Here is a 22,009-nt window from a genome sequence, read left to right as displayed (position 1 = left end):
TTAACGGCACCTGCTGTCACTTATCACTGACAGCAGACATAGCCCGATGGGAGCAGTAGTCTCATCGGCCCATGCCTGCTTTTTTACAGCAGGTCACCGCTCTGGGATCACGCTGACATCTTCCAACATCATCCCGCAGCGCTGTGACAGACAGTATCGGCGGTAGCGTTACCACACACACTGCCCACACTCTTCCTCCTTCTGATATTTCCTTCTCTGCAGTGTTTTTTTGGCAGCACATCTGCAAACCTTTTTACACCAGTCAATGGGTGCAGAAACGCTGCAGATCCGCAAAAAAGAATTGACATGCTGCGGAAAATAAAACGCTGCAAATAAAGACTGAAATTTCCACAGCATGTGCACAGCAATTCAGGAATGCTATTGATTAACATTGTTTAAGTAATCACTTGTTTTTGGAGCATTTCCGCACGGAAAAACAAAACTGCAAAATGTGCACATAGCCTAAGAAAGCCCCTATGTACAATTTCTAAGTGGGGGCCATATTAAGTGCCATTTATAAAACTCAAAAGACCGTAAGACACCAGGGCACTGATGCAACGACTTCCTGTGCACCCCCTGTACAGAGCTCTCCTCCAGAAAAACTAGTATAACAGTTCTACTGAAATGCTATCTTGCATGGATCTGTAATGCACAGACTGTTCTCAGTCCATTCAGAATTCCCAAGTCACTGAATAGAGAAGTCATCAATTTGCTTATTGTTTGGGGAAAAAAAAAAAAAAAACAAAAAAAAACAAAAAAACACGGTAGGAAGGAATTTTAACCACTATCAAGCCAAACTAATCAACTCAAACTTCTTAAGGCTTTGCTTATGGAATGGTTTTCAGGAGCCATGACAGACTAACAAATCTGGGGGTTCTATAGTGAGGAGGAGTGTATGTAGCGGTGCCTCTCCATCCAAAGCCAACTACAATGCTCTGCAGCTTTGCCAGCATGGCTTTAAACAGATCTGCAGAATGCATGTGTAACAAGGTGGCCCAGGGTGGTAGTGCCAGTCGAGACAACTAAGCCACAGTTTGTGTGCACCAACGGACCTTGTACAGAAATAAGCAGGACACACGCAATCCAGACAGTTGCAGTCCAATAGGGAAAAGATTTAATAAAAGGGGTAAATAAAGTGCATGAATAACTTCCAGCTCTCTCTCCAACAACGTCCACACCCACAGCAGCCATCGCCACCGAAAGAGAAGATAGTCCATATGCTGGAATCTGGATGCTTGAAGTCCCTTCGGCAGGGCATTCACTTAGTCCTAGTGCCCGTTGTGCTGCCCAAAAGGTCCAGGGCAGCACTTTCTCCTCCTGGGGTCTGGCAAGGCTCCCAGCCACAGCTGAGCATCTGCCCTGGGCAAAGGTGCCTGGGCTAGGATGTGGAAGCAGGAGCTTCCTGTTTCCTTTGAGGCTGCTGGCTCAGCCCACAAAGTTAACCATTGATATCCCTAACTCTACAACAGTACATACAATGGGTAAAATACAGGAACATTATTTAGGACATTGCAAACAGCACAATAATACATAATGCAATACAAGAGTCACAGTACACGTATTATGTTCATAGGTACGCCATTCGGGTACCACACAGGAAAGGGAGAGCAGGGAAGCAATGAGGCTCTCCGCCACTTCCTTACACATGTGGCATTCAAACTCTATGGAGGAAGATCGTGGGGACTCAACCACTTTTTTAATGAGTGGTACGAGTACTGTGGATGGGAAATTGTGTTTTGGGTGGGGTATGCCTTGAACAGTGGTTTTACATAGGACGGCAGGTAAGCCTACTAAAGAATCCAGGCAGAGTTCACAAATTCCACTCTGCTACATCCAAGACTAAAACTCCGTACTTATAAAAAAGATTCTAAGTGCAATTCATCAGGAATGTCAATTATTAATCTTTAATTTTTAGCCTCTCTTCATAGGTTTATGGCCAGTCTTTAAAATTCACTGTGCGGATTGAAGAATATTAAAAAAACCTAAAAAAGTACAAGATGTAGTGGGAGTGGAGCGCCCAGGACGAGATCTACCCAGACATGTTCTCGGCATAACACATTAGCATGTACTGGGACCCAGCCCTTCCCATTATTACAACCACGTATCGTGTCGCTGCCTGTACAAGTCAAACATCAATTGGGTTTTCACGATATTTGTTGTGCAATGATGCAGATAAACAAGTTTTGTTTTTTTTCTTACTCATCATCTGGCAGCTTAACTAGGAGCCAAAATGTTAATCTTGGCTGGGAGAATAAAGACCAAGTGCATCTTGACATGCAACCAAGCCTTTACAATGAAGGAGATCGAGATAATATAATACATATACACACACATATCCAAGAAGTATCATTTCTCCTTGCGGAGAATGACATGCTAAGCATGTCGAGGCGAGGAGACTTAAAGCCGCAATGCTCCTCTGGGAAATATGCTAATTATGCAAATTGTCTCTTCAGAGAGGAAGAGGACTAGAACTCTAGTGCCACCTATTGGAGGTAGCAATCCTAAAAGTCAATGTTGACCCTTTAACGAGCCTGGTTACATGACTTAGGATAAAAGCCAAGCCAGAATCTCCATTTGCAGACACTGTTTCGGGGTACTGCCCCTCATCAGTGCAAAGTGGGAGATCTGGTTTGGCTGTGAGAGGCGTCTGACCGATATACACACACAGGCTCAGTGGTTAGCACTGCAGCCCCAGTCCTGAGTTCAAATCCCACCAAAGACCACATCTGCAACTGTAAGGAGTTTGTATGTTTGCCCAGTGTTTACATGGGTTTCCTCTGGGTTCTCCGGTTTCCTCCCACATTCCAGAGACATACTAATAGGGAATCTAGATTGTGATCCCCAATGGGGACAGTGACGACAATGTATGTAAAGCGCTGTGGAATATGATAGCGCTACATAAGCAAAGCATAATATACATACAGTTGTACAGCTTTCTGTCATGTGTGAATACACCTTATGGCGGCTGCTCGTTGGATATGAAAAACTACAGGGACAAATTTGTATTCACTCATATGGTACTTTGGATTTTAAAGTCTTTGTATTGCTACCGGCTGAACTATTAAAAAAAGAATCAATCTCCCATTACATTGAGCTCAGATGGCTCATTCGGCAACCAACAAAGAGGCAGGACAATGGAGGAGAAAAGTTCAATGAAACTATTTAAAAAAATACGTAAAAAAAAATAAAATTTAATAGTCACACCCTGGTCCTGATGTTTGTTTAGACTACTCTACCCACAAGACAGCACTACTATCCTAAATAAGTGGTGCGCCTAAAGTGTACCTCTGCACCCCCTCCAAATCCATCAGCACATGTGACAATCACAGTATGAATGTCTGACTTGAAAAATTACACAGGAACATTTGTCTTTCTTGTCCACCAGGGCAAAAAACTGGTTGGTGTACTAACACTAGCCAAATCTGCTGACCATCTAATATGTATGGCAGGGCTCCTAACTCTCCTACCCCACAACATCGGAGAGACCAGAATCAGAGAGTTGGTTTTCAACATGCCTAGTACTTGTGTCTTCAGATACATTAGCGACTTACTACCTTCTTCCTATTGAGAACATTTGTAGGCTGGACTGCGCGGAGCACGTATGGGTATATAGGAGGGAGGGGAAAAATAGCCACGTCCAGCCCAAAAGTCTTCTGAAGTATATTGTCACCTTCCGTCTCAAAACAAAAAGCTTCCAATGTGACACCTAAAAGGAGAGAAAATAAAATTCTCACATCTGCTGACGCGGTGAATAAATTGGGTGGATCACAGGGATCCAATTACGCACTTAAACATTTTTTTCTTCAGGGAAAGGCGGTTGCAAGCTAGGTGGAGTGACTCACAGGAACAGCCAAGAAAAAAAAAAAAATAAAAACTAAAACAAAAAACCTCTACTCACCCCGCCACAAGGCATCTATAAACAAACCAAACTTGCTCAGCAGGCTTGACATATATAGGACCTGTCATGTTGAAGGCTGCGCTGTCCCTACCCAAATGTCTCCGGTAATCCATCAGACATAAAAGTACCTGAAGGGGGTGCAAGACATTTACCCCCCATCTTTCACACAGAATATAATACTGCCTGGTTATAGTACCATAAGGAGATGGAGCCTCAAATCCCATCTAGAACAGATAACCAACCAGGGCTCTATTTAAACCCCAAAACACGACCGCTCCATAGTCTGTGCTCTACATGCTAGTACCCTGTTCACTGAAGAGCAAATCAACAGAAATAGGTTCCTTTCCTGCTTGTCAGAAGAGGAGAAGGAGTAAAAGAAACTAAGCAGGGATTATATTGCCAGCTGCCAGAGGGTGGAGAAGACTGATTATAGCCAGAAGCCTCACAAAGTGGCACAAACATGCAGCACATTACCAAGATGGGCACATGAAAACATAAATGAATCTTTGCAAGTCATCTTAAAAACGCGAGAATTTTTAATCAGCTAATATTTTGCTTTCACAAGTCCCTCTTGTTGGTGCTGCTGCTTATCTGCACCGCTTTTGGAAGTTTATGGATAGAATCAATCTCCTTAGCCCTCTGGCAGCTAGCATAAAAACCCCCCACTATTTTGACACTGAGCACAGATATTTAACCCCTTAGTGAGAGCCAAATTTTAAAAACCTGACCAGTTTCACTTTATGTGGTAATAACTCTGGAACGCTTTGACAAATTCTAGTGATTTTGAGATTGCTTTTTCGTAACATTATAATTTATGATAATGGTAAATTTAGGTGGATATGTTGTGCTTATTTATAAAAAAAAAAAAAAAATCAGAAGTTTGACAAAAATGTAAAAAAAAATTAGCAATTTTCAAACTTTGAATGGTTATCCCTTTTAGTCATACCATAGCAAAACATTAATAAATAATATTTCCCACATGCCTGCTTTACATGAGCACCATTTTTAAAATGTTATTTTGTTAGCCTTTTAGGTTTAAAAATGTAGCAGTATTTTTTCATTTTTTCATGGAAATTTACATTTATTTTTTTTAGGGACCTATCCAGGTTTGACGACACACACTAATATATATAAAAGTGATACCATTTTAAAAACCGCGCCACCTGACATATTGAAAACTGCAGTCAGGTAGTTTATTAACTGTTCAGGTGCTTTTCAGGAATTAATACAAAGTGGCATGATAGGTGGTAAAAATCAACTTTTTCATGCCTAAAAGGTCACTGACTTTTGAACAGGTCACTACAGCCGGCAGATGCTAAGGACGCCATTTGCTCGTGAATTGCCATGGCAAACATCAGGACAACACAATCATGACCTCAGAGTGCCGAAGGGGATAAAGAGGGAGAAGCCACACGCTTTAAAACATTTATATGATGGTCATTTTTTAACAGCAGCATCTAAGGGGTTAAACAGATATGGACGGTGCCAGCACTGATCGTGGCTGATGAAGCAAGTTGTCGCCTGTAGTGTACAGCCGACAGTTGCTGGGTTGTAACCTGTATGGGGATAATATTCGCTTATCTCACGTCAGTTAAAAGACATATTGGCTGTCATTAAGGGGTTAAACCAAAGTTCAGTTTATGGGAACGAAAAAAAAAAAAAAAAAAAATAGTTCAGGACACATCGCATGAAGATACTGATTATATCCGAAGGGCCATTGACCAAGGTTTGTCTTGTTTCCATTATTTAGAAACTTTTTTTTTTCTGCCAGAATTTGTGCCCAGAGCATCCGATATAGATGGTTAAGTCATTTATGTATCAGGAATGAATGCAAACATCTCCATAATCATTATTGCTGGTGCCATCGTTAACGGAAATCTCCTTTGAGCCGCAAATGTTGTTTACCAGGCACAACAAATATTAGGATAATAAATATTCTTCTTCCTTACTGAGCACAATGAAGACCTAGTAGTAGTGAATACTTTTTAAAATCCACTACTTATATACACCTGGGGATTAAGATATGTTGGAAGGTTTCTTTCTAGGACTTGTGTTTTTTTTTAGGGTATGTGCACATGTTGCGGATTTAGCCCTGTGGAGCCGCAGTTTTCCATGCAGTGTACAGTACCATGTAAACCCAAATCCTCTGTGCACATGTTGCGGAAAATTCCATGCAGATTTGCAGTGGTTTATTTTCCGCTGCATGTCAATTCTTTGTGCGGATTCCACAGCATTTTTCCACCTCTTGCATTATAGGAATCCGCAGATGTAAAACCGCAGGCAAAATCTGCACAAAAATCTGTAGATAATCCACAGGAAATCTGCACTAAAGCGGCAGGTAAAACACAGGTCAATTTATCAGCGGAAAAATCCGCAGAAGGAATCCACAACGTGTGCACATACCCTTAAATGCAAAAACCACGTTACAAGAAGAAAAAAAAAAAAAAAAAAAAAAAAAAAGCCGAAACTAAAACCAAAAGGTGGAAACTCAAACTGGAAAACAAAACTGTCGAACATTAGGCAGGGATGACAAACATGGAAAAAACTAGATTTACTCGAAGATTAAATCCATGGAGTCAAGAACCAACATCAAGACTAGCACTTTTTTTTTTGCCTCGAGGAAGCCACCCGGAACATTTCTTTACAAGAACACTCACTGTGCAAACAAAGAACCAACACATCCGGGATGTGACAACCAAAAGCATTTAAACAAAAAGACACCAATAGAAAATAGGTATAAACTCGAAGGATTATAGTCAAAAGAACATTCACGCATATATAACTAGTGCAATAAAAAAAAAAAAATTAAAAAGGAAAAGGCTTCGCCAATATGAAGTTAAAAATATGCAAGTAGCAATGCAGGTTTACTTTGCTGTAATTCTAACAAATTACTAATTTTCTATGAGATATCGGTATATGAAATAAAGGCCCGATTGTCTGTATAGAGGCTTGAAAAGCCGATTGGCTCCAGAGTAAATAGCTTCTGCAGTAACCGGCTCTGCCAAGAGATAATGCAATAGAGGTAAAGCAAATATAATCTCAAGGTGTGGATTTTTCCTGCACTTTGAGAAAATCCACCCTAATGTTTTTCTCCAGTAGCTCAAAGTTCCATATTGCATAGGAGGACAGATCTTATTAGTCCTTGCCATTAAACCCCGACTCCCAAGCTCCATTCTGTGTCTGGATAATTATTATATGTGGCCGGCCAGTCCAAACAGAACATTAAATGACGAGTTAGACGGTCGTTTATAACAGCCGCGACTGCCATGTAAGAGGGCAATTCTTCAATATAGCCTACTTTATGTATAAATTATAAAATAAGTTACACCCTTCAGGGATCTAAGCCTTCATCATTTCTCAGGTGATGAGAGTGATACAAATGGTTTAGGCATTCCCATATTCAATATTTAATCTGCAACCATGAATAAAAGATGAACTTCAGGAATTGGACGATGCTCAAAGAAAAACACATTGTCCCAGAGTTGTTTGATATTTTTTACATATTTAATATTTTTAAATAAAAAAAAAAAAAAAAGGACAAAAAAACACTTCTAAATTATTTTAAGAAGCCTGTACACATTATAAACAATCCCCAATTTATTTAATTTTGTACCACATTATAAGTTATGAATATACAAAAAAAAAAATAAAAAATCTGATGTCCAAGATCCTCTTAGGTGATGGCAAAAAAAAAAAAAGTTTTAAAGTTCTCACAAAAACCTTAATACCCATTTATAAGTTATATAAAAATTTAAGTTTCAACCAAAACTAGCGATGGTCAGGTGGTTCGGTGACACGAACAATCATCTGTTTCAATCAATGCCTGACCACTGAGCGCTCATTATTGAAAACACAGTCAGCAGTGTTGAATATTTTCCTTAAGTCCTGGCCAAAGAAAGTCCAATGCGAGATGGTGTTTTTTGCTGCTGACGAACAACCATTTATTGGCCCTTTTCTTTTTTTTCTACGGTGTAAAGGAGCCTTTACTAAAAATCTAGATATAGGCAGGATTTAATTGTTGCAGGCAAAACCAGATACGTCGGGCGACCAGCAACCTTACCGATATGTGACCACATCGACCTATATAAGCCTGCTAGCCACCGATAATTCAAGCAGTGACCAACATTGAGGAAACTCGCAGCGATATCTCTATGGCAGCTAGTTGGCTTGCAATGGAGTTATTTAGTGTGAGCCTTTCTTACAGATGGGCCACATGGCAGTAACGTCAATTCAAACATGCTAGGCGACTCTATAGAGAGACGCCATAACCAAATTTTTGGTGGGACAATAACCACATTGCAATTATGTATTTAACAACTCTGAGAAACGTTGGCTTTTGTACTGGGTACTGCCGGGGCATCACCCCCCTCACCACCGGCAAGACTGATGTTACAGCCCTGGATGGAGACAATGGGATAATGAATAAAGCATGGCTGACTCCGAAACCATACAAGCCAAACCTGACCTCATTGGCAGCCGACAGCAGTAAAAACAGTGGTATGTGGACAAGTGGGACAAGATTCTTGTGTGACAATGAACTTGTTAGTGACATTTCAATGAAAAAAAAAATTCTCCTAGAGGCGACAGCATTTTAAATCCCTTGAAGTCAGAAATGCAGTAATTTATGGTTTGGGGTTTTTTATTTGCTGCAAGCCAATGGCTTACATACCATAAATGCTGCAATGGGGCGCTTAAAGATGGAAATCCCAGCTCTAGAGTCTCAACCCCCTTTCTTATTGGGTAGTGAGAACCTTTGCAAGGTCCTAGAAAAAAAACCCAATATATATATTTCACAAAAGAGTGAAACCATAGCCCCCTCTTCTCCACACACCCCTTGAATAAGCAATTTACAAGCTCTGCAAATGTATCTTTTATTAAAATGTAACACAAATTAGGGAACCGGTCCTTAAAAAAAATTAAAAAATTAAATTTCAAAATGTAAAATAAATTAAATTATTTTTGTGCAGTGTATAAAACGTAGCTGTGGCATATGACGCTGATAAGTTTGCACTGTGACAATTCCTGCCTTCATAGGGATTTATATCATCTCCACCTTTAGGCAATTGTCATTTCAGCAATTTCTTCATTTGTTAGGTCTGGCTTACTAATATGAACCATTTCAAGAAAAGAAAAAAAAAAAAAACCAGAAAGGAAAAAAAAAAAAAATAAATAAATAAATAAATAAATAAATAATAAGCAGTACACCTTTGCAGGACAAAGAACACGGATATAGCACATGACAAAAATCAACAGAGGAGTGTCGGAGCTGAACTCTTATTACAGGCTGCGAACACGACTGCAACACTTTCCAGATATTCACTAAATTAGAGATTACATTATAAGAGCAAATAAAATGTGATAAAGACACTTATCTTTTAACTTTTTTTTTTTTTTTTTTTAAAAACACATACATAAGGCCAAATACTGACACCTTAAAGCTTGAGAGTCATTGTGAAAAATCTAAAAATCTGTGATCTGTGCCAGAACCCCCTTGACTGTCCCATGCCCACAGAGCCCAGACACAAGCAGTATATCACATTAGCAAGATGGCCATTTCCAAGGTTGTAATGATTTATGAATCGCCCATGCACCGGCCATTTAAGACATTGAGGTTCTCTTCTATGGCACCCGAGCCGTCTCAGGTTGACTCGTGTTCACCAAAGCAAGAATCACCACTACTCAATGGCTCTCAGCTCTGGCTTCAAGATTGGCCTTGATGGGCGAGCCCTCTGCTTCACCTAGAGGAACTCTGCATCCGACAAGCAAATGCCGTCCTTGCCAGCCATTACCAAAGTAAATCCACCATTTTTTTTTTGTTAGGACTCAGACATACAAAAAAGGATACAACTTGCCATTGCTGTGACATCAAGTTCACCCGTTTCATCGGATCCCGGGCAGCATTTCATGAATTCTTTCCTCAAGTCAAAGAAGGAGTAAAAACATTCAGGAAGAAGGATATTCTGCAAGGAATAAAAATGTAAAAAAAAGCATAGTCATAAATTATGCATTTCATGACATTATTTATTCCAGTCTCCAAAATTTCTGCCATAAATTGTCCACGCGAGACTTTATAGTGCATTTGTTTGGAGGCCTGGGCAGGTAGGCATCTTTGCTGGATTTCCCCCCCCCACAAAATCCTCCTTTTGTGCTATTGCTGTCCACGAAAGACTTTAGCCTAAATCTTACTTTATCTATTAAAAATATAATAACTGCAAAACTGTAGAGCAGCTGGTTGTAATGTTACCTTCTGGCATAGTGGGCCTCACCATTACATGATACTGCCCATCTTAGGGAGGAGGAGCTGTTATCAATTACCCAGTGTCAGATTATTGCCATGTGATCACTAAATTATTTGGCAGCATATTAGGCTTGGTGGTCAATTTAAAAAAAAAACAAAAAAAAAAACAAAAAAAAACAAAAAAAAAAAAACACAACTTGTATTTTCTTACTGAAATTTTTTAATGCACATATGGAAAAATTGAAAAGGAATAGGCGTCTTTTTTGAATATATAAATAAAAATTCATTTTCTAATGATACATTCACTTTAACAAAGTAAGACTACATAGAAAAAAAAAATCCTGAGGTTAGTTGAGTTTATTTTTATATCAAGGCCTTAACATCTTTAAGGCCAAGTTGAGACAAGCTGCAAACTTGTAGACCAGTCAAATCTGCAAATATTGGCTGCAATTTGCTCTGTGCAGCTACGTGCTCGACTGTGTAGCCGAGAGGTGCAGGAGCAGACCGCTATTTACATACATTAGTTTTGTCTGTAAATTGCACCTGGATAGCACATTCTGTAATTTATCTAATTGGACCTGAGATTTATGGGGAAGTTAGAATATAGGCCACAATTGCACACACAAAAAACACATCACATTTGTGCGAATTTAGCCTTGGGCTATATTCTCATGGTGACAATTGTAGTCAAAAACTTAATGTGGTTTTAGCAAAAAAATAAAAAAAATTAAAAAAAATAGAACTCAGTAATTATTTTTCTTCTTCATTCCCCGCATGTGAAAATGGTCAGAGGTCAACGGCACATTTTAAATACATGTTTTAGCAAAGTTTTTTTTCCCCCCCAATCCCTCCTAATTATGGAAGTTTGTAAAATACTTCCCAAGTTTACATCTTCCCGGCTTCCCATCGCTGCTCTGCTCCTCTTCTGGCCCACATGACCTACAAAGCTGACAAACTGGCTGTGCGGAGTAAAGTTGCTTTCTTGATACAAGGCTATGGAGCCCAGTATAGAGTCTTATATTTGACTTGTATAAGACAACACTGACTCACACAGTGTGAGCTGCCAAAGTTTAAAAAAGCAGTCATGTGGGTGAGCAGAGGACCAGAGCAGCTCTGGAAACCTAGGAAGATGGTGATCGGTAAAATATTTTGATAAACTTATACTATATTGCATACACAATTAGAAGGGATTATGGGAGAGGGAAAAAAAAAAAAAAAAAAAAAAAGATTAATGAGGCTACAAATTTAACATGGAATCTGCAGGTTTACATCAGATTCCCGATGTTTTTGCCTGCAGATATTGGAACTCTGAACAGAACGAGGCCCAGATAAGAAAGAAGCCAGAGGGCCACTTGCAACTATACAACTGATTGGGAAAAAGAAAAAAAAAAAAAAAAAAAAAAAAAAAAAAACACACATTCAACTGGCAAGTCCTTCTACACACATCATGTAACAATAGCCCATGAGCCAGATAAACTTCTCTTACATTTACACAAGCGTCACATAGACAAGGCAAGGTTACTGGTCTCCTGGAAAATGGAGGACCCGTTGGAAAAGAGCAGTGAGCAAGCAATCCGATCACCTGTTTAATTTTTCATACTTCACGGAGAATGAAAACATACAAAATGGCAGCATATTATGGGGAGGATGTCCGTCAGAAGCAATATTTATAAAAGGAGAATCTTTAATACAGAGCACAACAGAACACTAAATGTTTCTTCTGTCAGATTCATAGAATTTATCTGTAAAAAAAAAAAAATCCTTAATAAAATAAAATTGTTAGGTGCAAGTCCTAAATAGATTGGTCGGGTTGTTCATGTTTATGAGCAACACATTAACAAGAGCGCGAACACTGAAATGAGGATGGGATCCATAACAGCTCAAGTGAAAGCCATCATATTACCAAGGACAGGTGTCCTAAGAAACAATTCTATCCATTCCCAAGTACGTGACACTTAACTTAAATCTGCAAATAGATCTATATTTTCATAGAAATACATGAAGCTGTCACGCTCGGGAGACCCACTGGCCAGTCCATGCCTTGCAGTCAGATTTATCTGACTGCGCCCCAATTGTCACTCAATTCATCATGGTCATCCATCATGGCGATGGAACTGTAAACTATTTAATAGTGAGCTTGCGTTCATACTTTTGCAGCCAAAGTGTGATTTGCCACAGTTTTCCAAAATAGCCATTGAAACCACAAGAGAATAGCAGCTGCAGCATGTAGACAAAATCTATGGTGAATGCACACAGTGTACTTGATGAGAATTTTCTGTGTAGATTTCCACGTGGAAAATCCACATCATAAAAAAATATTTTCCACGTAGCTGGTACTGTAACTCAAGATTTTTTTTGTAGAAGATTTTCTTTGCAAAATCTGCAACCACGTGAAAATCTGGTTCAGCCCAAAGCCATCTGTCCACTACTCCACTGTAGGGGGTCAGTCCTTGCTAGGCACTAAATGACACTGACTTTAAGAGACCATGCTGCCCTCTGATTTGTGTGCACTTTGACTAGTTTTTTTTTTTTCCTCTCCTGCAGTTTGTTGTGTGCTGGTTTTGGACGAGAAGGAATGGAGAAAAGCCTCGTGTCTGAGGGATACTGGGAGGACTGTTAGGACACAGAAAACAATGAGAGGCTGACAAATGAAGTAATGGCTTCAAAGGATAAGATAGTGCCAGAATACTGCAGTATTGATCACCAGGACAGTATCCAAAAAGGAAAGAAACGCATCGCACAGCCAGTATAGTTGTCCCCGAACACTTGTAACCTGAGAGAGAAAGTAACACTGGTTACAGTCATCTCTCAGCACTGATAGTGGGATCGAGACTTGTCTGGATCTGGAAGAGATCAGTTAATATGAAGGAAAAGCTCAACACAACTTACTCTGTTCCAGTACATCAGGATCAAGCAGCAGCTATAAGACCTAAGTGCTACAGAACGGTGAGTGAGACACGGGTGTTAACAGTGTTAGGGTGTAGAGCACGTTTCTTTAGCTAGGGTGCTGTAGCAGTAATGCTCCATCAGAAAACAGATAGGGAGTAAGAGAAGTTAGTGAAACTTGTTTATACTGTTTACATTGAACTTTGCATTGCCACAGCTGGAGTGCACCTTGTGTGACACGCTCCAGTTATCACAGCTTGTATTATTGCGGTTATCATTACAATAACTTAGTGTTATTTTTCTGGCATATAATCCTGTTTTTCAATAAAGTCGGTGTTTTGTTTCTGCCTCCTCGTCTATTGTACCGTATTTGCGTCCTGCCTGGCGGTGTCATTCAGGCCGTGCTACACCACCACACATGAATGCTGTGTGTGGCACTTATGAAGGCCCTGCTGAAATGAGATGCCCCCAATTCAAAGGGTCTCAAGATTTAATTTAGTCTGGGACTCTAGTACATTTTTTGCATAAATTTACAACACTTTAGTCCCACAAATTTTGAAGAATTTTCCAGGCCACGTTTGACACACCCCATCCAAGCTCTGCTCAATTTGGCTGAAATGGCACAAAACATTTTTTGGCAAACTTTTGAAATGTCAAACATTTAAACAAAGTGCTTATATACAAGCAAAAACACCCTTATGAATTGGACTTGAGTATTTAGTCTTTTCTAAACTAACTTTGAACAATGGTACAGACTATAACGTGTACATTTTTCTGACATTGAAGTGTACCGCTATGCGTCTCATTAAAACTAGTGGAGCGGGAGAAAAAAGTGCCATTAATTCCACAGTGCAGACATCACTGTCCCCATTGGGGCTCACAATCTAGATTCCCTATCAGTATGCCTTTGTAGTGTGGGAAGGAAATGGGAGAACCCAGAGGAAACCCACACAAACTTCTTGCAGATGTTGCCCTTTGTGGGATTTGAACTAAGGACCCCAGCGCTACAAAGTAACAGTGCTAACCACTGAGCCACCAATGTAGTCAAAAGAATATTTGATTATGGGTAATATGCTTCTACATTACACCCAAATTGCAAAGAAACAGTATTCAAATGTATACGTAGAGCAAAATGCCTTGCCCTGTATAAATATAGCTTTAGTTGGTCAGCAGATTGTACCAACCTTAATCTAATGTGTATGGGGGCCTTTAAGATGACTAATCTTTAGACAAAATATGCAACGTATGATTCATGGAGATTTACCACCATCAAGACACCAAAATACACATTTACCATCCATCCTCTGATTAGGTTATAAATGTGCATTGTTCTACCTCTTTCAGGCTTCGTTCCCACGATGAACTTTTGGAGAGTTCTTGATGTTGCAGAATTTCTGCATCTATTATGTAAATTAGGTTACTTGCGTTTATGTGGATGCCACAGCGCAGAGGAGGAGGACAAATTGTTGTCTTAACTTCACCAAATATTTGGTTAAGTGTAAGTGGTGAAGCAAACGATGGAAGGACCGCAAGTTACCGATGAGTCACTGCACACCCGTTAAACTGTCTGCCTTCATCCCCTGAAGCACGGCCATATGTACTGTAAGTCTACACCGGAAGTCACCGCTCATGCGAATGGCCCTCTTCAATGGTTGTCTCTCAGCTCTGTTCCCTCGACTTGGATCTCTTAGCTCTAGTGTCCGGTAAAGGCTACACAGCTCTGGTCACTCACCAAATTCTGGTTACTCAATTCTTCACTCTGGTCTGGGCACTCGGTATGGCAACCATAAGCCAACCTCACAGCAACATGCGTCCGTCCTGCTACAGGATCCCAGCAAAGAAGGTCGCCTTGTCGATAGCTGCTGAGCACACATGAATTGGACAATTTATGCACCAAGTATCTTCAATTTTAATATATGTGCATTACTATAGCAGTAATGCAATTCCAATGTCATATATTCCATGTTTGCTTACTATAGAATTAGGCTGGTTTCACATTATCGTTTTTTTTTTTTGCGCAGCGCATCATCCCTATGTTTAAGATGGCGTACGCATGGTCTTGTGTTTTGCATGCGTTCGTCTGCGTTTTCGTGCACACGCATTTTTTCAAGGTGTGCGTCTAGACGCGCCAGACGCAACCTGTTGCATTTTTGGGTCCGTCCAAAGGAGTCAAAAAAACGCATGCGTTCGCTTGCGTACGGAATGCGTCATAACGCATTACAGTCTATGGGAATGCAGGCGTTCGCATGGACATGCGTACGCATGCGTTTTATGAGTAAACATGTGTAGAAACAGGTTTAACACCTAGAGAACGAATGCGCATAAAAAACGCAAACGCATGCAAAAACGCATGATGCGTTTTTGCATGTGTTTCTACTTGCACATGATGCGCTGTGCACAAAGACGCAAATGTGAAACTAGCGTTACAAAGTGCAGCTTTAATTTGTTGGTCTGCTAAAGGTTGAGGCGCCAAATTCTCCCCTTTACTGCCCTCTTGAGCCTTTTATAATTACTAACTGTGCAACAGCTGTCGCCTGGCCTGGTGTCTCCTTCAAACTCTTCCTCTCAGGAATCAGACCCTTTGTCATGCAGTTCCTGCTGATTCAATTTTTTTCCATTTTTCCTTGTCCTACAATCTTTGGCCAGTAAATGGTGGCACTGCCTTGGGGACCTTTTGTTATACATTAACTGTGGAAATCTTCCATTTCTACATCTCCTTATATGTGATCACTGCAGGTTTAACCACCATCAAAACCCCAAAATACACATTAACCATAAATCCTTTGGTTAGGTGATAAACCATCCCACCATACGCTTTTGATGTTGCAGAATTTCTGCACCCATTATGTAAGTTAGGTTATTTGCGTTTTTTTATTTATTGCGTCTTTGAGGCTGTGGGTTTGTTTTTAATTCCTGGTATTTGTCTTTGACAGAATTTGACAGTCAGGTGTGTGAGGATTCTTAATGTGGAACGCACTAAAACCACGTGCACTTTTTACCTGTGGATTTTCCATATCTAATGCAAGTTTATGGGAAAAATCTGCACAGAAAACTCCACAAGAGAAGGTGATCTGTTGTATATTTAAACAACATGCACTACAGGCAAGTTTACACTAAAAAAAAAAAACAAAACAAACAAACCCAATGAGTACAAGACATCTAAAAATCTCATCTAGTTCACTGGAACTGTAAAGATGCTGCTATTTCAATGCAGCAAAAAAATATACAGTGTTAGAAACTCACCAAAAACGTATCTTGGAAACGCAACCCGAGTCAGCCCTATGTGCTACCCAACCTTGGATTTGCTTCTAAAAACTTCCACAACAAATGTCCACCAACTAACGCTGGTGACATTCCCTCATCTCAGAATTCAATCTCATCTACCTGAAAGGAACAGTAATATCTTTACATGTATTCCAGTAACTACTATCCATTGACAGATCAGTGAATTTGAGTCATCATTTATTCCACCACACCCTAGAGAGATTCCATAGAAGCTAAATAAAAGCTTTCCGCTCCTCCACTGTACATTATGTGCACAAGAGGGGGAAAAAAAAAAAAAAAGCCATAAGATCACCATATGCATAACGTTAGGCTATGTTCACACAGAGTTTTGTTGAGTTTTTGGATCAGGAACTCAGTTTTAGAGGTGTTTTGAGAGTTTGGTCTGCTCCAAAAACTCTAGGTACAGAGCTTTCAAATACAAAAAGACACAAACAAGGATTTAGCCTGCCTGGTCTCCATCCTTTACCGAGCAAAGTCGTAGAGATTTCTGCTACAGTAGCTCCTCAGCCAAAAAAGGGAAAAGGCTTCATCCCCAAATTTATATCACATACACAATAGTTGGAGAGGAGAAACCAAATGGATACCAAGGGCGGCTCAGTGGCTCACCGGTTAGCACCATTGCTTTGCTGGGGCCCAGGGTTCAAATCCCACCAAGTACAACATCTGCAAGGAGATTGTATGTTCTCCTTGTGTTTGTTTCCTCCGGGTTCTCCCGTTTCCTCCCACACGCCAAAGAGATACTGATAGGGAATGTAGATTGTGAGCATGAGGAATTGGTGCTATATAGGTGAGAAAATAAAATGGCTCCAAAATAAATAAAAAAAATAAAAAGATTCCTCACCCCACCCCATGAGTTGACAGACACACAGGTCTTTCAAGTTGTCATGAAGGAATATTCCAACAAGACTACTGTCTACTGTGTAAAGTTTAAAAATGTTGTTTTTCTCCTTTATTCAGACGTCCTAGAAGGACAATAAAAACAACCAAACGCACAGATTTGCTGGAGTCGCCTCTGCATAACGCTGGCATCAGCTACAGATAAAAGAACAGTCCTCTTTTGTGTCAGACGCGTTTTCAGGACGTAAAGCTTATTTTAACACTACGCCAAGCAAAGAAACCAGTCATGCTTGTCAAACCCGCTCTGACTATCTCACTTTTTGATGCACCTGCTTGAATGGCCAGAGCCAGGGAAATAGAGCTATGGTGTATTTCTCCACGTGGCCGTCTCTGGTTACACTGACTATTCTCTCTAGATATATCTAGAGCTGATAAATTTACCAGGAGGGCAAAGAGGAGGAAAAGGGAGAAAGGGGCACAGCTATAAGGATAAGCAGAGAGTTTGCAGTCGCTTCAGGTTGCCGGTACCTGAATGAGTCTAAAATATATGCGCTACAGATTCTGCATTTATGTCCAGGAGCTTTAAATTGGTACTTTTCACAAACACTGGGTTCTGAGACCCTCATTGAAGACCCCAGACACTGCACTGATGTTATTACTCTTGCAGGAGCTTGTCCACAAATATACCGTATGCAATTTCAAGAAATGAATGGGGTAGTAGAATACAGATTGCCCAAATACACAGCTAATATGGAGACAGCCCCACTTTTAGGACCATTCGTGGATTCATGGAACTTAAAAGGGGAAAATCAGTCAGTATGCTTTTACTGAAACTGTATTCCCCTGATCAAGTAAGGCGAAACGTGAGTTGGGCGTTTCACCATTACAAGGTGTGTGTGTGTGTGAATATGTTTACTTATTTTGTCATTCTGATCCAGTATATGATAAGGGGATTACTACTTACAAGTATCGATTTAATACATAATACAGCAAGTTTTAGGCTACATGGCGTCATGTTGTGTGACACAAATAGCAGCGACACAAAGCAACAATAGATGTACAGATTACCTATGCTGTAGTGTTGCAACCTGCATCATACTTCGACAGTCAAAGGTTTCCACATGTGTTGGATTTTCTGTCAAAGGTTCAAGTGGCACGCAACACACTTCCGTGCGATACAGGTCACTGATGTATGCACATAATACATAACCTGAGTGGTCAGGAGTAGTTTATATTGTCTGCACATATATTAATCCTATAGGACCCTTTAATGGCTTCCTTCGTGTAATTCTCTCAATTTTTCTTCACATTTCAAAGTGTAAGCCACTTTAAAAAAAAAAAAAAACACAAAATTGCAAGATATATATTAGTCCCAATATTTTTATTCTGTATAGCGCAATGGTGCTTTTTTTGTAAAGTGTAAGGCTGTGTGCACACGCTGCGGATTATGTGCGGATTCATCCGCGCGGATTTTGTAAAATCCGCAGGTGAAACCGCAGGTCAAAAGACCTGCGGTTTTACCTGCGGATTGCTCTGCGGTTTTGCCCTGCGGTTTTTCATCTCCTCAATGGAGGAGATGGCAAACCGCAGGAGAATCCGCAGAAAGAATTGACATGTCAATTCTTTCTGCGGATTGAAAACCGCAGATAATCCGCGCGGAAAATTCCGCACTGTCTGCACTGCGGTTTTTGATTCCCATAGGGAATCATGGTACTGTACACCGCAGCAAAATCCGCAGCGTGTGCACACAGCCTAACAGTCCTGAATTGGACACAATCTTTGGCTCTCCTATAGGTGCTTATTCATGTAAGGAGGTGTGGGGGATCCGCAATGCTCCCTCTCTCCTTTACGACAGGCACGTGTCCCCCATGCGGTGCCCAGACGGTTTGTTATAACTACTGTTTTATCAATGTAATATGCTGTGTCTGTAATATGTTCTCCTAATGTATAACCTGTATTGTATATGCCATCTGTTTTGTTAGGTAAGGGATAGAAAGAGTAGAAAGAGTTAATAAGAGGGGCCAGTCCAGCCAGTGGTTAACAAGGAAGAAGTTCCTGCTTCTGGGCAAAGCCCAGGCAGGACGTCTGTCCCAGTCTGGGACAGAAGGGACCTCCGTCTGGAGAAATGTGTCCCCATCTGGTACAGAAGAGACCCCCAGCTGGAGAATACAGGCTGCCAAGGACTATCGGGCAGCGGAACAGGACACTGGGATAGGGGGAGTGGCCACTGAAGGACTTTTGTGGCTCTTATCCCCATATGGGAGCTGGAGATGCTGGACCAGCTGATGAAGTTGTAGGGACAGAACAGAAAGCATTATTTGATGCACAGTAAACTTTTCCCTATTGGAGCAGAACTGTGCCTGTTGCGTTTTTCCTGGATCCTCACTCTCAGTGGCTGCAGTGAGTGTGGACAGAAGGTAACTGACCGTGCTGTAGGATTTGGACCGCACCTGTCTTTCATGTGCAAGGGGTCTGTTCATGGACTGTTGCTTTAATGGACTCTGTAACAAGGTGGCATGGGGTGGTAGTCCTGACATTCATTCATAGCTTCTCATACTGAAACTAGGGGAATGGCTGGATAGATCCTAGAATAATAGTTTAACTACAAGACTGAGATCACTTATCGTGAGTCAGTGCTGAGAAATGGTGCTTTGAAGCCACATGCAAATCATCCTAGAAGCGCGTATGGGGAGTGTCTGTGCCATCTATAGTACGCCGACACAACCCCAATTCAATTTATGGTTAATCTGCATGTGGCCTCAAAGCACAATTTCTCTGCGATGGCACAACAGGGAACTAGAAGTCTGAAGAAGTTTTACTCTTGTACTATGACCTATACAGCCATACAATTAATTTCAGGAGAAAAAAAAAAAAGTTGACAGGTTGCCTCTAAATGCATTTTCTAGGTATTTGATATTGAAAGCCCATGCATCGTACTGTACATGGAACACCCGGTAATTAGGTGAATGGATGGGGGTTTTTTTGGCTTAAAAAAAAAAGTGAACATTGCAAAGAGTTGCTAGAGTAAGGTAAATAGTTTTGCAAGGAATGTGTAAAAGTATAGACTGTTCAGACACGAAATCAGTTCTGTTGGCTGTATACATTACATATCAGAAAAGACCTAAGGGCGAGATCTGAGAAGAGCAGAAAGTGGAAGTAACTGACATATGAGCAGCACTATAATAAAGTCTAGGAGGACTGTCAACATGATAAGACGACACAATGACAATAAGGATCTGTTCATTGTGGGGTCAATATCATCGTCAGGAATACTTTAAATAATGCAAATAGAGATGTAAAAAGAATAAAGACAAAATACTAGTTAACCCAGCCATGGGCATAGATAGTAGCTGAAGAATAAGCCCCCACCATGAAGAGAAAACAAAAAAAACTACTATGAAATATCCAAGAGCATGTACCGTATATAGTCTATTCTGGGGTCTGAAATTACTGCAGGTGTGGAAAAAAAAAAAAAAAAAAAATATAAAAAAAATAAAAAAATATACACACACACACACACACACACACACACACACACACACACACACACACACAGTGGGAAACTCGGTACCGGGTCGGTGTCAGTGGGATGTGTCACAGCAGCAGCGGTGACCCAGTCCGTGGTCCTGGGCTCCCAAATCAATGGTAGTTTGTAGTTAAAGTAGTTTAAGTGGAATGGAATAGTTCGTGACGCCACCTGTGGTGTTTGGCAAGATGTTAAGCCAATGCTGCGTGCAGATCCTCTGGGGCTGATGGTGTAGCTCCCCACAGGTGAAGCTGTAACCCCAGGGCAGTGTATAGGCGCAGGCGGTGTGAGGAATGTTGGTACCCAGATGTAGCAGTGCTGGCGGCGTTGGCGCACAATTGAATGGAAGACACCAGGGCTTGTAGTTCCAAAGCTTTACTCACAGTCCGTGGTACACACTGGTGCCTGCCTCCATACCGTGTCCTCCGGGGCAGAGACTCAATCAACCTCCTGGGCAAGTCAGGCTTCTCCTCTCCAACACTCCGCCAACATGTACCTTTCCTGAACGACTCCTCTATTGCGCCTTTAGTGTGAAGAGCTCCAGTACCGTGGTACTCTGAAGTTCCTCCTGTCAGATGTTCCTAACAACTCTTCCTTGTACGGCAGACAGCTGTAGCCTCTATCAAGGACTCACTTCTCCGGAGTCCTGGCTCTCTATTCAGTTGCTGTTGTGCCCCAAGTCTTGGATGGGAGTAGTGCATTTACAGCCAACTACTCCACCAGCATCTGCTGCAGAACCATAAGTGTCCATACAACCTCGGGGACCGGGCCCCGGCCTTGCGCTGAGAACCTATAGGCAGGGTTCCTCTTCTGTTCTCCTACTCCTTCGTTCCGCACTGTTCCTTCGCTCTCTTATGGAAGCTTAGGTTGCAGTTCTACGTCTTTCTTCTGTTCCTTTCCCATGCCAGCTGGCTCAGATTACTGAGGCAGCTGCAGCACTCCTTCCTCCATCCCTCCTCCAGGGATACATCCTCAGACTCTCCTGACTGACCTGTCATTCTAAACCTTCCCAACCTTTTATATATCTTAACTCCACCCACCTCCCAGCACATCTCGTGTTACGAAGCGAGGACCCACGAAAGGTGCTCTGCTACCCTCTAAGCATGGAGCCGCAATCTGGTCCATTGCTGAACTATCCTGTGTGTGGGTGCAGGTGTTGGAGTGTGGAAACGAGTTCCCAACTTACATAGTTGGTGGGGCACTACACCTTAGGAGAAGGTGCAGTACCTCTGTGGCGACTGAGCCTCAGGGGCGCCACATATATAGTATATATAACAAAATAATGGAAACACCTAACGTTTTGGCATCATAATCTTCGAACATGTTATAAACATGCAAA

At 41.1% G+C, this 22,009-nt stretch overlaps 1 protein-coding gene across 5 annotated transcripts in view; it reads right to left on the bottom strand.

Annotated features, from left to right (window-relative positions):
- ESRP1 (epithelial splicing regulatory protein 1) overlaps positions 1 to 22,009 on the bottom strand; it is a 79,786-nt gene that overhangs the window by 29,659 nt on the left and 28,118 nt on the right. For all 5 annotated transcript variants that reach the window (XM_073550398.1, XM_073550395.1, XM_073550399.1 and 2 more), the window contains exon 4: positions 9,744 to 9,858. In XM_073550398.1, the coding sequence (XP_073406499.1) occupies positions 9,744 to 9,858 (115 nt within the window). The remainder of the gene's footprint in view (positions 1 to 9,743; positions 9,859 to 22,009) is intronic.

This window comes from Dendrobates tinctorius, unplaced genomic scaffold (assembly GCF_039654945.1).
Source record: "Dendrobates tinctorius isolate UK_male_01 unplaced genomic scaffold, ASM3965494v1 ptg000165l, whole genome shotgun sequence".
NCBI classification, from domain to species: domain Eukaryota; kingdom Metazoa; phylum Chordata; class Amphibia; order Anura; family Dendrobatidae; genus Dendrobates; species Dendrobates tinctorius.
Note: the sequence above shows the minus strand (reverse complement) of the source record. Positions and strands in the feature narration are given on the sequence as shown.